Raw genomic sequence first — 15,238 nt, 5'->3', positions numbered from 1 at the left:
CGGCAGGGCTGTGTGCTGGAGCAACCGACAGCTTTTCCGGAAGGGCAAAAGCGCAGGCTTCGGAGCACTGTAGAGGTGGGCTGCAACACGTGATCTGACTCTGAGCCCCAAGGCCCTCATCTGCAGGCGGGGTGACGCCACCTCCCAGGGGCAGTGGTGGAGAGGAAAGTAGACAGCAGGTGCGAGGCTCTCTGCTGGTGGCAGGCACACAGCACACATTACTGCCTCGGCTCTGTGCTCTACAGCAAACCAGCTCAAACACCACACAAACAGAACCGAATAAACTTGGGCTGATGACTTGAGGGGCTTTCACTCTGGACTTGGGCTGCCCTCACTCTGGGTCTCAAGGAGAGGAGGAGGGTCACTCTGCCATGGTCCAAGGCTCCTGGCTAAAGGCAGAACATTGAGGCAGTCACCCCATCCGCTGCCAGAGCTGACTCAGCACTGGTCTACACAGTCGGGTGGTCCAGCAGTTAGGGTGTGGAGGAGACTGCTCATCTCTTAAATACCCATTTCCCCTGTCTTCTATCAGAATAGATAGCAACAGTTTTAGCCAGACACCTAGCTGCCTACATAAAGACTACATTTCCCAGACTCCTTTGCAGCTAGATAGTACCACGTGATTACGTTCTGGCCAATGGGATGTGAGAGAGGGGAAATCCAGCGGCTTCTGACTTGAGTCCTCCACTTCTCCCTGCCTCCCTCACTGGCTGGACTAGTGGTGAGCCATCCTGGACCAGGTGGATGAGGGCACCTCGTAGATGCAGTATAACAAGACTCTTGACTGCACAGAGTTGCTATAGCAGCCCTGGACACATACCTGGACTGCTTTGTGTGAAAGAAATAAACATCTAAATTACATGAGCCACTGTTACTGGTGTGTGTGCGCGCGCGCGTGCGCGCGCGTGTGTGTGTGATCTTTGCTTGAGCATTCCAATCTATATCCTAAAAGATGTCGGGTTCCAGATTTTCATTTGCTTCTCTAGTATTAAGGGGAATCCTCCTGTGCTCTTGACCATGATAGATTAGAATCACAGGAAGTAGGGGCTGGCCAGAACCCTCGCCATGGCATGTCAGTGTTTGCTCAGAGCAGCCAAGCAGACAATTGAGAGACTCAGGAAGTTCCTTAACCATAAGGCCACTATAAGCGGCTGGAGAAGCCCAGCCGGGGGCAAATAACTTCATCCCTGTGGCTGGTGGGAAGCTCTTTCTCAACAGACAGATTCCCTCTGCCCTGCACGGCCAGGACAGGGTCACATGCTTGAGGCTGGAGTCCTGGGTATGCAGCAGATGACAATAAAGAACCCAACTCGCAGGTGTGCTGGGAACGTTACAAGATAAAATACAAATGGGCAGGCTTTGAAAAGCAGGATGTGTAAAGAACTGGTGTTGGAGGAAATCCAACACAGGGTCAACTTTTTCTTCCTCTGGCTCAGAAATGAGGCCATTTAGAGAGCACTGGCGCTGGAGCCAGAGGGCTGGGGTCAAGCCCCGGCCCCACTGTTTACAGGCTGGGGGTCTTAGACAAACCACCCCATCCCTGTTTCCTAATCTGTAAAACACAGCAGTAAGTCCCTCAGAGGCTGTCGTGAGGAGTCAGTGAGACAAATCATAAGACCCCTGGCCCACAGCAGGGGCTTGAGAGACAGCAGCTGTCGTGATCATCACGATATTGCGGAAAGAACGTGGTGTGGAGCAGGAAAGCAACGGTTCTCGACTCAGGTTCTGCAACTTGCCGGCTACACGATCTGGAACCAGTTCCCTGGGGTTTCTGAGCCTCTGTTTTCTTATCTACAGGAGGGTGGGCAGCAGGGCTGCTGTGAGGATGAGGGACAGCATGTGAGGAGCTCGGGGCACAGAGCTTGGCACACAGTAGGCCCTCAGCTGCTGGGAGCTCGGGTGGGCATCACTCACGCTGCTTGCCGTCGCCCTCGGGTGCCGGGCGGCCTTCAAACCGGCCGTCCCTCTGGTTGTGGAGCGGCTCCCTCTCCCTGCCCGCCGCATTCTGCTGCCGGGAGACTCCGTCCAGGTCGAGGACGCCTGCGTGGGCGGGGGAGCCGGGGCCCAGCTTCGGAGGTAAGGGCTCCCCACTGCTCTTCTTTAGGTAGGAGGCTGGGGCCCAGCCCTCTTTGCCCTGGTACCTGGGAGGAGGAAGGATGCTGGTCAGGCTGCTCTACCAGGCCCACAGGAGGAAGTGCATTCCTACTGTGAATCACACTTCGGGTCCCAGACGGCAGGGACGATGGGTGACAGCTGTCCAGGACCAGAGGCTGGCACAGTGCTGGCTGCCTCTTGAGGAAGCCTAAGCCCTCAGCGTGGCATTCAAGGCCTTCCCAACCTGGCCTCTCCCTGCCTCTCCAGCCTCATCTCTCACAGCAACCCCCGTGTCCCACCCACCCCATGTGGCTTGCAGTCTCGCAAACGCACTGGCATCTCTCACCCCGCGCCCCCCGCCGACTCTTGCTCTTGGAAGCCCCTTCCCATTCTCCTTCCTGTTCCTCCTTCCCAGCTCTGCCTAAGACCTCTGCCTCTCTCCAGCCTGTCCTGAGCCCCCCAGAGGACGCAGCCCTCCCTCCACGGTGCCCCCACTGTCTCCTGCACACACTGCAATCCTGGTACCTATAACACACAACGACACGTGGCTGGGGCGGTCCTGTCTCCCCAGTTAGAACGCAAGCTCTGCGGGGACCGTGGTTCCTCCATCTCTGTGTGTCAGGGGCCTCGGTGTCAGTGAATTGAATGAAGAAATAAAAGGACAAGTGGACAAACTGCCAACGGGCCTGGCAAGGGTGAGCAGCCATAAAGCTATGGTCATTGCTGCGATGACAACAATAATTAATGACAATGATAACTGGCACTCAGGGGCACCCACTCTGTGTCAGTCCTGTTCTACACACTTGACAGCGACTGATGGATTGCAGCCCCTGACGCCGGGAGGGGGCAGGAACGGATGCACACCCGGCAGCTGCACCAGTCTGTGCTCCTAAGCCCTGTGCTCCGCTGCCTCTTGCCCGCAGCCCCAGCGCCTGGCACAAAGCCTGGGATGGACAGGTGGGCTCCATCACGCTGGTTAACATGTAGATTAAATGTGCATTCAGATGGGAATGAAGCGGGTCGGGGGAAAGTTCCAGAGCCTGCCAACGGTCAGCTGGCTGTCACTGAACTGCAGAGTGACCGAGACCCTGACAGACCAGCTCAGTGATTCTAAAAGGAATTCAATGAGTCTAACTGTCACTGAATTCTCCACATGACACAACTCAGTTACTAGCAGGACCAGAGGGGTCCACCTGGCCCACAGGTGTGCTGGAGCCGGCTCCCACCAGCTTCAGACAGCCGACTGTGCACACCTTTTCCGAACTCCACGTTTAGTGACATCACACTGGTGGCTTGAAATCGGCCACAGTGGGAGTATTTATATCAGGGAGCTTGGCAAACACCACAACTCCAGAGCATTTTTCCCTTGGAGAGCTGGTTGTTATGCATTTACCAGCACTCCTCTGGTCTGGCCCACAAAACAGGCGCCCGCCCCACTGGGGGAGTTGAATAGACATAATTGACTGGAGACGATACACGGCAGGACCAAATCTTTTGTCAAGAATCACTTTAACAACTAAATAGTGTTGTTTTTCAATGATAAAAAGGTCCTTTATAACTGGAAGCAAATTTATAAGGACATAGAAATCTGTAGTTTGGTGTCTGTCAACCTTACAACACCCTCGGAAGGGGAACAAGGCTTGTGCTAAGTGAAAAATGTCAGGCTACATACAACCCACGCCCTCGCCATGAGCCCGGTCATCGTGGAGGCGGCGTGTACAGTGGTGAGTGGGCTTCAGGATGAGAAAGGCACGGGTTCAACCGCTGGCTCTGCCACTCGCTCGCTTCAGCCAAACCTTCTGACGGCTGCAGCCCTCGCTGACGTCCAACCGCAACCTCAGGAGGGACCCGGGGCCCAGTTAAGCCACTCCCCATTCCAGAGCCACTAAGTTTTGGGATTTTCGTTATGGAACAAGACAACATACACACTCAATGTATGTTAAGTGCCACTGTCACTGCTCCTGCTTCAAACCTGGGTTCCGAAGCCCCCTCCCTCAGGAAGCCTTCCTGACCTGACCCCGGGCTGAGCCCCTCTTCTGTGCACCACAGGCGCCCAAGCACCCCTCCGTCACTCCCTGTACCTGTCAGAGTCAGTCTGCTGTGCCCGTTGCTGTGAACTGCTGTGTCTTTCTCACTGTTGACTCCCCAACACCCTGGACAGGGCTTGGCCCAGAGGACATTCTTGGTGTGAGTGTGTTGAATGAATGAATGACATGCCACATGCTCAGCCCCGTGGGAGTGGCCCTAACGGCCTGCCTCACCTCACGGTGTAGACACCGGGCTGCAGGATCTCACGCTTCCTCCTTGCCCCACTTTCCTGTGGTCACAGCCTGCTCATTAAGGTGACCAAGGAGGGCGTTCCCAGGACATCCATGACTAAACCTAGGAAAGTCCCAGGCAGAGCAGGACGAGCTAGCCACCCCACCTGAGGTTCTGATTCCATCCCATATGGGAAAGAGCTGTGACAAGGTGTCTGAAATGCCAGCCTCCTGCTTTTACGATTGGACTCTGAGATCGGGACACATGATCAGCTCTAGGATGAGTTACAGTCCATGTGGTGTTATGCGCCGTTCTGATCTCAGAGCAGGGCTGGAGTGGCCACTCACTCACACAGGGCAGCTTCAGCCTCCAGTTACTCGTTAAGAGAAACATCTGGAGGTGGAGACCAGTCTTGCTCAACAGGGTTACTGCTATCTGTGGTCAGTGTGTTTAGAGAAGGTTTTGCTTATTATGGGTTTTTAGAGAGGGATATGGGTTGGGAGGGAAGCCAAATAGCACAGAGGAGAAGCATCCTTTTATGACTCACGCTGAAACCTCCCCCCATGTGCAATCGCTTACAGCCCTCTCTGCAGCTGGAGCCCACATGACCTGAATCCCACCCAGCTGTAGCGGGTACCTGATCTTCCACCAGCCTTCTAGGTTTTTCTGGATGACCTCCACCATGGCCCCTCTCTCCAGGTTCATTTCATCCTGGTCACGAGCCGTGTACGGGTAGATGACTGTGTACTTCTCCTCTGTGGGGACAAGGGAATATAGGGTAAGTCAAGGTCACTGAGAGTCCCAGGATGCTGATGGCCAAGGCTGTGATCTGTGAGATGCCCTTGTCCATCGGAGGGAAGAATTTCCTCCAGAGATTTCTGTGTACCCCCCAGGCCCTCACTTAGCCCTGGATGATCCTGTGCAAACAGTAACAGGACACAGGACAAAGGGCAGGTCCTGATCCCTCTGAAGTCCCTCAGCATCACACATTCATCCTCACCTTCCTCAAATCTGCGCTTCAAGGTCACCGGCCTTGACCTTGTCTTATGCAATATTCAGGTTTATGTTTTCCTCCAGATCAGGAATGACATTCTAGCACACCACAGAATTTACTCATTTCTTGTGCTTCGTGTCTGTTTCCTCTGCTGGATCACGAACACCATGGCAGCAGGGCCCTAGGTCTGTCTCGTTCATTCCTCTGTCTCCAGCACTGGGCTTCATACCAGGGAGACTTAGTAACTATTTAGTAAGTTACTCAATGTTTAGTAAATGAACAAGTCCCGAAGGCCTGGCGGGAGCCAAGGTGCTCATGCTGAAGGGGTTACACCCTCCTTGGCCTGCAGTTCTCGCTGGTTGGGGGCCCAGGGATGAGCTGGATTTGGCAGCACGTGGTTTCAGGCTGAAATCACCACCAAGGAGGAGACGGAGAGCACTTTTCATACCTAGGTGGTAACTGAGCTTTGTTTTTCATTTATTATTTTCAAGCTCCTGGATCCAACCAAGGCTGAAGCTTCAATTTTCACTAATGTGACTGGGGTACCTTCCATCTCACTCTCTGCTCCCCTCTACCAAAGCCAAGAGACCATCTTTGCGATCCCATCCTCCTCCCAGAGAGTGGCCTCCAGCTGTGTCCCTCCCACAGCAGCCCCCCTGATGGCCCAGGCTTGCTGGGAGGGTTGCTCATTCTCACTCAGGCAGGGCCCTCCAGAGAGCAAGAGAACGGCTCCTATCCCTAACACCGTCTGCTCTGGCTGCTGAGACGGAGGAAAACAGAGACGTGTCCCAGGGGAGGCCAGTGAGAGAGGAGGGGGCTTTCCTGTGTTGCTCACATTCCAGCCCCCAGGGAGCCACCGAGCCAGCTGTGGGCTGGGGTGACGGCTGGTGTGTCGGGGTTGACGCTCTCTCTTTGGGAAAACACCACAGGCTGTCTGTGGCCTGCCTGGCTGGTGCAGAGGGAGGCGGAAAAACACACAGGGCGTGTATTTATTTATTGATCTAGCCTCCTGACCTGCTCGGTGGGGGCTGAGCTGACTCAAGTTGCGCATATCCTGTGCACTGTACCCTTCCCTCCCGGACGCTGCAGGTGGGGTGGGTGCTGGGAGGGGTGCAGGGTGTAATTCTATCCCCTGGATGCACAGAAGCTCGGTTTGGCTGGGTGGGAAGGGGCGCTGCCTGGGTCCTAGAGTAAGTGCAGTCAATCCCGCAGGCCCTGGATGCGGGGGCCCACGCCCTTCGACTGAATTGCACAGGCGGAGTCTGGAACTCAGAAGCCCTGTGAGCTCTGTGGGACGCTCTGTGGTCCCCAACGAAGCTCCGGGTGGGAGATTGTGTAGACTGCACGGCAGGGACCTGCTGATACTGCCTGCTTAGTTAGCATCCATGTGCCCCTTCTCTGGTGGCACTACCAGTCTCTGTCCACATGGTTTGGGTGAGGCTGACCTCACCACCTCCTGGAGGGAGGGGCAGGATGTGTGACCCTGGTCGGGCCAAAGTGCTACATCCCCCCCTGGCCACCATGATTGGTTCAGGGATGGCTTATGATCCAACTTCGTCGGTCAGAACCAATCCCAGGACGTGTGTTGGAGAAGCAGCACTTTCTTTGGTGGACGTCCCTGAAGAGTGCCTGGAACTGCTGTCACCATGAAAGAACAGTGCCAGCAAGGTAGAAAACAGAGCAGAGGTGGGGAGAGCGAGTCCTAGGTCCTAATGTCATTTTCCAGCCCCTGGATCCAGCCATGCTTGAAGCCAACCCTACCATGCACCTTTCAGCAATATGAGCCAATACACTTCCCCTTTTGCTTAAGCTGGTTTGATGTGGTTTCTTTCTCGTGCAACCTGCCTGATGAAAGGAACAGGTCATGGGCTCAGCATTACAGAGGCCCCCAGGACCATTTCTTTACTTGGGAAATTTTAGAGCTCCAGGCTGAGAAATACCCCAGGCTCCCTCCTCCCAGACCCGCATGCCAGCACACACGGTACAGACGAGGTCACTGCTTCTCACATGCAACAGGCACAGGCGGTCCCAGAGCTGGGGGCACATGCAGACGCAGGGACCCAGTTCCCAACACCGAATGGGGAGGAAACGCCGAGGCAGGCACCTTGACGCCAGCTGACGGCATACAAATCCCCCAGTGTCCGGCGGCGGCCCACGGGCCGGGGCAAAGACCAGTACCTCCAGGAGACTGGACAGGCGGCATGTGGAGGCGAAGGGCAGAGGGCAGAGGTGAGAGGAAAGCACTTCCAGCGGCTTGAGGCAAAGGGGGCCCCAAGTGCGTGTTCCCATTTAGGAGCAATTATTTCTGAGTCTATGCCAAGCCCCAGGTGTCTTGGGAAAGCCAAGTTCCTGAGTATTAACCTTAAACTCAAGTGAAGAGACATTCAGTCGACACAATTCTATTCCTAGCGTATTTAGGGGCACTGAGAGAAGCCCTCATAGCAGAGGGAAGAAAAATGTACAAGCCCTCAGGAAAATGTGGTTCCTCTCCTACCTTCTAGCTGTGTAACCCTGGGCAAGTGTCTTCACCTTTCTGAACCTTGTTTCCTCATCTGTAACATGGGGATAATAATCGGTCCCCTAAAGAGGCATGCCTGTGGTGGTCATCATAACTGTCTCAGGGAGTTAGGGTTCCACACAGTACCCCACCACCCCTGATTCGAGTTGATTCTTGAAGTATCCCGTTTCAGCCCAGCCCCTCGTGCTGGTGGGCCCCACAAACAGAGCAAAGCAACAGATGATTCACTCTGAGGGGTGCTGGCCAAAACAAACTAAATACCAAACCACATACACATTTTTTGCTGACCTTTTGAGCACAGAAAGATCCCCCTTCTTCTCACCCTCTTTTCCGATAAACATATACTTAAAGTGGCTTTGTTCTTTCTCAAAACATTCGACTAAAAGCCCCAAGTATTCAACCCCACGTAAGGCACAGCCAAATGACAGTAACTGCTCCTACTTATTTATTGTTTGGGGTCTTTGCCAAGTGCTCTGTATATGGGATCTCATTAAAAAAAACACAATCCCATGATGCAGAGATCAACGTCTCCATTATTAGAGGAGGTGGCTGAGGCACAGAGAAGTTAAGCTGCTGGCCCAAGATGACTCAGCCAGTAAGTGGTACAGCTGAGATGCAAATTCACATCTGTCTGGCTCTAAAACCTTTCTGTTTATTGGCTAAGATGAACCCTTACTCTGGTTTTAGGAATGCTTCTGGGAGGAAAGGGAGTCATTTGGGCCTTAGTATTTCTGGGACGGCAGGAATCCCCGCTTGGGGCCCATGAAGGGAAAGTTCTCCAGGACATGGAAGCGTGTGGGTGAAGGGTGGGGGTCAGCCCCAATCCTGACACCCAGTCAGGCCACTCAACCAACAGAGAGAGCAGAGATCTTACAGATGGCTTCAGATGTCTTGAAAATGAGCCAGAAGCAGCCCCAGCATCTTGGCCATCAGAATAATTCAAGGGAGGAATAGTGGGGTCCCATGGAGGTGCCAGAGCCTCACCTCCAGCCAGGATTGCCTTGCGTGGCTCCCAACGGCCCCTAAGAGAGGGCGGACTTGCCGTTAGCCCCACCCCACGGCCTGGCTTCGGGTCCATGGGCTCCAGAGCCTGAGCCAGCGAGCTGCTGAGACCCGGAGGCAGAGGCTGAGGGGAGGGGCCGGGTGAGGAGGCCGCTCCGGGCGATGGCCGGCTCCCAGCACGGTGGAGGCTCGAGCTCCAGCCTACCTTCCTCAGGCTGCAGGGAAAACTCATCTTGCACACCGTCCTGCCCTTCGAGGCAGGTGGCGGGGACCCAGCCTTGCTCCTCAGCGGTGCTGACGAACCACCAACCTGGGAAAACGAGAGAGCAGACAGATGTCAGCCGGGCCAGGGTGAGGCCTGAGCGATACCTTCATGCGGCCACTACGCGAGTCAATGCTCAGGGCAGAGCTGAAAAGACACCATTCAGTTGGTGGAACACAGCCACCCACGTCAGCTGACTGCTAACGGGCAAAGGCAGGCTAATGAGAAACCCGCTCTGAGTCTGGACAGGGAGAGAAGGGCCGTCCAGAATGACGAGAGGACAGGACGTAGCTCCCTTCACCAAGGCGCGAGGCCCTCCTCACTTCACTCGCATTATCTCGTATGATCTTCACGTGTCATGCCCACCCCACGGATGAGGAAACTGAAGCTCCAAGAGGTAAGCAGACTGTTCAAGTTCTCACGGCTGTGGCTGAGCTGCGATGTGCACCCATGGCTGTCTGGCACTGAAGCCACTCCCCTAATAACTTACGGGGGACACTGATTTTGCATGTGTTCATGTCGAGGTAAGTCTGGCTGCAGATGCAACTGCTTGAGAGAACTCTCACCCAGACTCAGGCCCTTCCTCCTTAGAGAAACGGCTTGAAGGCGCCTGTAGCGGCAGTATAATGACCCCCAAAGACGTCCACGTCCTAATCTGGAACCCGTGAATGCGTTAAGTTATGTGGCAAAGAGGAATGAAGGCTGCAGACAGGATTAAGACTGCAAACCAGCTGAACTTCAAATAGGGGATTATCCCGGATTATCTGGGTGGGCCCAATGTAACCACAAGGCCCTGAGATGTGGAAAACAGAGGCAGAAGAAGAGTGGGGAGACGTGGCCCTGGAAGAAAGGCACAGTAAGGTGCTACACTGCAGGCCTTGAAGCCGGAGGAAGGGGCCACGAGCCAAGGGATGTGGGCGGCCTCGAGAAGCTGGAAAAGGCAAACAGATCCTTTCCAGAACCTGCAGGAGGGAACGCAGCCCTGCCAATGCCTGGATTTTAGCCCGTTGGGACCCATTTGGACTCTGACCGACAGAACTGTAGGCTAGTAAATCTGTGTTACTTTAAGCCACTAAATTTGTGGTAATTGATTACAGCAGCAAGAGGAAATTAACACAGAGCCCAATGGCTCTGCACAACATAGAGGAACAAACAGGATCTGCTCCCCAAAATCACACCTCCAAGCCCTGGAGACCCCAAAGGAGAGGAGAAGGAAGGGGCAGGCTCTCGAGTAAGCTTCCGGGTCCTACAGCAAGGGCTTCGCTTCTGACCTCCCTGAAACGGAAGCCACCTCTGCTTTACTTGACCAGATGCTCCTTGTCAAAGACACATTGTGGTGACCAGCAACTTGGGTGTGTGAGAATGAACGGGGTTCATAAATCCGTGGGAAATCAGGAATCAGAAAATAGGTTGTATGCCTTCCTAAGGACTCATTTGCAGGTGTTTGCGTGGGGGAGAAGAAAATTGTCATGACAGCAATGACAGCAACGACATGCCAGACTGTCCCACTGCTTCATCCCCACTACTGACCGGATCCTCACAACAGCTTTATGAGCTGCGTGCTATCACTGCCCCATTTTACAGACGAGGAGGCCGAGGCTCAGAGAGGGCGGCAACCTGCCCAAGGTGACGAAGAGAGAAAGTGGTGGAGCCAGGATCTGAACACAGGCTGGCGTCACAGCCTCAGCTCTTAGCCATGTGTACCACTGCCACGGGCATTGCCGGAGGGAGAGCCAAGCGGCACGGCCACAGTTTGGAAGCAGGTAATTTGGCAGTACCTTAACATTTAAAATAGGAGTATCTTATGGTCTAGCAGTTCCACTTCTTGATATCTAATCTAAAGAAACGCTCACCAGTGTGCACACAGAGTAACTGTTCAAACTAGAGAAAAATATGGCTTATTCAGGTCAAACAGCATACAGATGTTAAAAGAATAAGAGCTAAATGTTGATTAAAACAAAAGCACGTTGCAGATCAAAATGTTTAGAATGATACCACCAGGATTAAAAACCCTACAAAATTATATATATACACATGAAATATGTGTGTGTGCATATCTACAGGTATGTATGTTTTTATATGTATGTGTGTATATATGCATATGTATACGCACACACACACATGGTGTGTGTATATAATTAACAAGAAGGATTCATATCAAACCGACAGAAGAGCTATCTGGGGTTTGGAAAGGAGGCTAGGGTTGAAGCTAGTAGAAGAAACAGATGCTAATTTTATCATTAGGTTTTAAGAAGAATGTATCCATGCATTACTTGGGTAAGTAAAATATAATTAAAAATAAATGTTGCCAGTTTGTTGGCCATTTGAACATTTGACCTTGTGACACTTTTTTTCGCTGCTGCCCTCTGGACATACCAGGCCTGTCCCTAGCAACCCATGCTGACTCCTCTTGGCAGGACATTCGTCCTGACTTCACTCAAGCAAGCGGCCCAGGGGAGTGGGTGCTCCCTTCTTTAGTCCCCACGGTGCATCCTAGCCACCCCACATAATCTGCATGTACTCAATCCCAGGAATTAGGCAGTCACATGCCTTAGGGCCAGCTGGAATTGGTTTGGAATTTCACCTTGGCAACCTGTTGCAAGATCTTGAGTGAGCGATCAAGTCACTTAGAGTCCTGGTCTCTCCAGCTGAGAAGCAGGGTGAGAATTCCTACATTGTGTAATTAAGGACTTTTGGTTGGCTAATACCGATCTCATGACTAATGGCAACATGATCCAAATGTTGCTGGAAACATAGTCTTTCTTCTATTTGTTGGACCTTAATTAGCCACTGGGGTATCACAGAGATTGGCCCGCTGATGATATTATTAGCCAATGTCACACGTGAGCCATAACAAAGCCAGTGGGTTTATACCACTTTTTCCTTTCCACTCATCCCCTGCTTCCTGCTCTTCGCCTTCAATGGTGCAACGGCTGCTTTGTGGCTAAGGGAGGCAAAAGGGAAAGAAATCCACATTTTTGAGCACCTACTGTGTGCCAAACACAGGTTTAGGTGCTGTCTACGTATTATCTCAATTAATCTTTGAAGCATCAACCTTGACGAAGCAACTTGGATGGCTGTGAAATGGGGAATTCAGATGGAAAGCTGGGCAAAGTGTCCAGATCATACTGCATTCTGTGCTGGCCTGTGTACAGGACCAGTGGTCCCTGTGATGGCAGTTGGGCTGAGGCAGTGTGTCTGTCCTACCAGAACTCACAGCTGATGGAGCCTTCACCAAGATTCTCATGGTAGTCAAGGCAAATCAGCAGCCAATTTCCAGTGGAATGTTGGACTCCGTGTCTCCAAGTGCTTTGAAGGCAGAAGGAATGTTCATGAAATGTGAACCTCAGAATAGATCAGTAATATCTGACCCAACAGGATGCCAGCGAGTTGTGACCAAGTGGGATATTCGAGCACTGTGATCAAACTGGGGTAGCTTTCTAGAAGGTCATCAGCCAGATCTGTGGAAACTGGCCAGCCTGGACTGGCTATTGCAATTTCTGCATTTCCAAGTGTTTCCTATCCCAGGGGCTTGGTGACAGTGGAGGGCGGGGAGGGAGTCGGTCTAGGTCCCCTACCTGACTCATTCTTCTCGATGATGTCCACCACCTGCCCCACGCTGAGGCTGATCTCCGAGCTCTCCTGCTTCTGGTAGTCTGCCACTACCACATACTGCTCCAGGACCATGGGGTCCACCGAGGTGAGGTCACCCCCTGTGGATACAAAACCCTATCAGATGTCACATCTGGCCACCACCTATGTGTGAAGGAGAGAAGCTGGGGGAGTAGGGTGGGTCAGGAGGACATTCCAAATAGAGAAAGATGTCGTCACAGGACTTGTCTCAGAGTCCCCCCATCCATCCATTCTTTCATTCATTTCCTCACTCAACCATCAACATTTACTAAGTTCCTGTTCTGTGCAGGTGTTGTGCTAGGCACTGGGGGTTAAGGGCTGATTAAGATATGGGACCTGCCCTGCAGAAGCTGACAGCCTAGTGGGAGAGTTCATTAATTCATACTGATCCATCCATTCATTCATTCACCCATCATCCATCCAACCAAACATCCATCCATCCATCCATTCAAACATCTATCCATCCATCATCCATTCAACCAAACATCCATCTGTCATCCATCCATCCAACCAAACACCCATCTATCATCCATCCAACTAAATATCCATTCATCTAACCAAACATCCATCCATCATCTATCCATCCATCCATCCACCCAAAATCACCCATCTATTAATTCATGAAGTCAACAATGATGTTCCAGACACTCTATGAGGTGCTTGGGGTATTACAATGAATGAAACAGATATGATTCTCAGCCTCAAGTAACTTAATCTAGTTGGGGAGACAGACACATACACTAGTATATATCATCACTAAGTGTATAGGGTAAGATAAGTATTAATTTTTAACAGATGCATTATGGGAAACAACCAGGATGCCAGACAAAGAATAAACAAGAAAAAGTGCTGCTATGTTTAATGGGGTGGTCAGCAAGACCACCTAAGGAGATGACATAAACAGAGACCTGAGACACAAGGAGTCATGAGGAGAATGGGAAAAGAACAGTGCTGGCAGATGCTGAGATGAGAAAGGGCTTGGAGTCTTCCAGGAACTGGAAGGAGGCCAGGGTGGCTGAAGCCCAGTGAGTGAGGACAGAGTGGTCCTGCGTGAGGTCACACAGGGGGCATGGGCCAGAGCAGGCAGGGCCTGCTGGGCAAGGCAAGAAGTTTGGATTTTTTTTTTAACCTGAAGTAGAAAGCCACTAAAGGGCTCTAAGAAGGAAACGGCAAGTGAAGATTTACATCTTTAAAAAAATAATCCTGGCTGCCACAAGGAGAATGGATTAGAGACTGGCAAGAAAGCAAGCAGGAGATGAGATGGAGGCCACAGAGTTGTCAGGCAAGAGAGGACGGCAGCTCTGGACCAGGGCACGGGCAGCAGGGACAGGCACTCCAGGAGAGGCCGCGTCCACAGGACGCAGTGTGGATGGCACTCCCTGGAGTTGTGAGGTCCTGGTTTGGCACCAGGACATAGCTGATACATAAATGAAAGATAGTGCAGAATCCGGGTAATGTAGAGGGGCCACCTGAGTTCAGCACTCAAAGAGCAGGGGACAGCACTTTGAGAGCAGCAGGCTGGAAGCGGTGGAAGGGCAGCCTGACATTTGTGGCCACAAGGGCCTGGTTTTCTGAAAGTCCTGATTCAAAATATTCCCTCCTATTATTTCCACAAACAACTGTAAGATCCAGGAAACCCCACATTTCTGCGTCCGGATACGCCCAGCAGTGGAGTGGTATGCACGAGTCGCTCACGCTGAGCCGATTCTGTGCATCTCTTCCCAACTCTGTTGGGTGGCATCTTACTGGTAGCTTGAAACTGGCCACTGTGGGAGCATTTATACCACGGTAATGGGCAAATGCTACAAAGCAGGGCTTTCCATCAGAGAGCTGGGTGGGAAGCAGTTATACCAGCACACCACTGCACCCCAGCCTCTGGCATTCAGAAGCAGCACAAATGCCCTTTGTCAGAACCAGGAGCTCTCAGTGTGTGACGTGGAGAACCAGACAGGGCATTGTAGCTGGGTGGGGGGGGGGGTCACCACTTCTCGGCTCTGTGACCATGTTCTGGCCCTTCACCCTTCCCGGCTGAGGGTAACGGAGGGAAATGGGAGGGCGCCTGACCTGGGGAGGGCCCCTGGACAACCCTGCACCCTGCATGGGTGGGGAGAACACGAGCAGAACAGAGAAGGAGAAGGGAGGAAAGAGACAGAAGATGTCGGACGAGGTTCGGAAGGCGGGCAGGGAAGCAGCCCCACGTGAAAGCCTGCGACAGGCTGCACAACACACAGACCACCTCAACACAGTGCCCTGGAAGGTGGTACTGCCACCCTCACTTTATAGACAACAACAGAGGTGCAGAGATATCAAGTGACTTGTCCTGGATCCCACAGCTGGTTGGTGACAAAGCCAGACTTGAATCAGGTCCACCTGGCTCAAAGACTCCTGTGCAGTGGCGCGTGGCAGCGGGTGTGAAAGGAAAGAAGAGATGACGGAGAAGGTGGTCTGAGGCCAGTGTGCTTCCCTTCCCCATGGG

General features: G+C 52.8%; 1 protein-coding gene across 4 annotated transcripts in view; it reads right to left on the bottom strand.

Moving 5' to 3' along the window:
- The window catches only part of SH3PXD2B (SH3 and PX domains 2B), a 98,218-nt gene that overhangs the window by 15,125 nt on the left and 67,855 nt on the right, over positions 1 to 15,238 (bottom strand). For 2 of the 4 annotated variants that reach the window (XM_070569045.1, XM_070569043.1), the window contains exons 7-11: positions 12,708 to 12,842; positions 9,073 to 9,177; positions 7,452 to 7,535; positions 4,991 to 5,108; positions 1,915 to 2,141 (exon numbers count right to left, since the gene is read on the bottom strand). In XM_070569045.1, coding sequence (XP_070425146.1) covers positions 1,915 to 2,141; positions 4,991 to 5,108; positions 7,452 to 7,535; positions 9,073 to 9,177; positions 12,708 to 12,842 — 669 coding nt within the window. The remainder of the gene's footprint in view (positions 1 to 1,914; positions 2,142 to 4,990; positions 5,109 to 7,451; positions 7,536 to 9,072; positions 9,178 to 12,707; positions 12,843 to 15,238) is intronic. The other 2 variants (XM_070569044.1, XM_008509939.2) reach the window with 1 other exon arrangement.

Source organism: Equus przewalskii, chromosome 13 (assembly GCF_037783145.1).
Source record: "Equus przewalskii isolate Varuska chromosome 13, EquPr2, whole genome shotgun sequence".
NCBI classification, from domain to species: Eukaryota; Metazoa; Chordata; class Mammalia; order Perissodactyla; family Equidae; genus Equus; species Equus przewalskii.
Note: the sequence above shows the minus strand (reverse complement) of the source record. Positions and strands in the feature narration are given on the sequence as shown.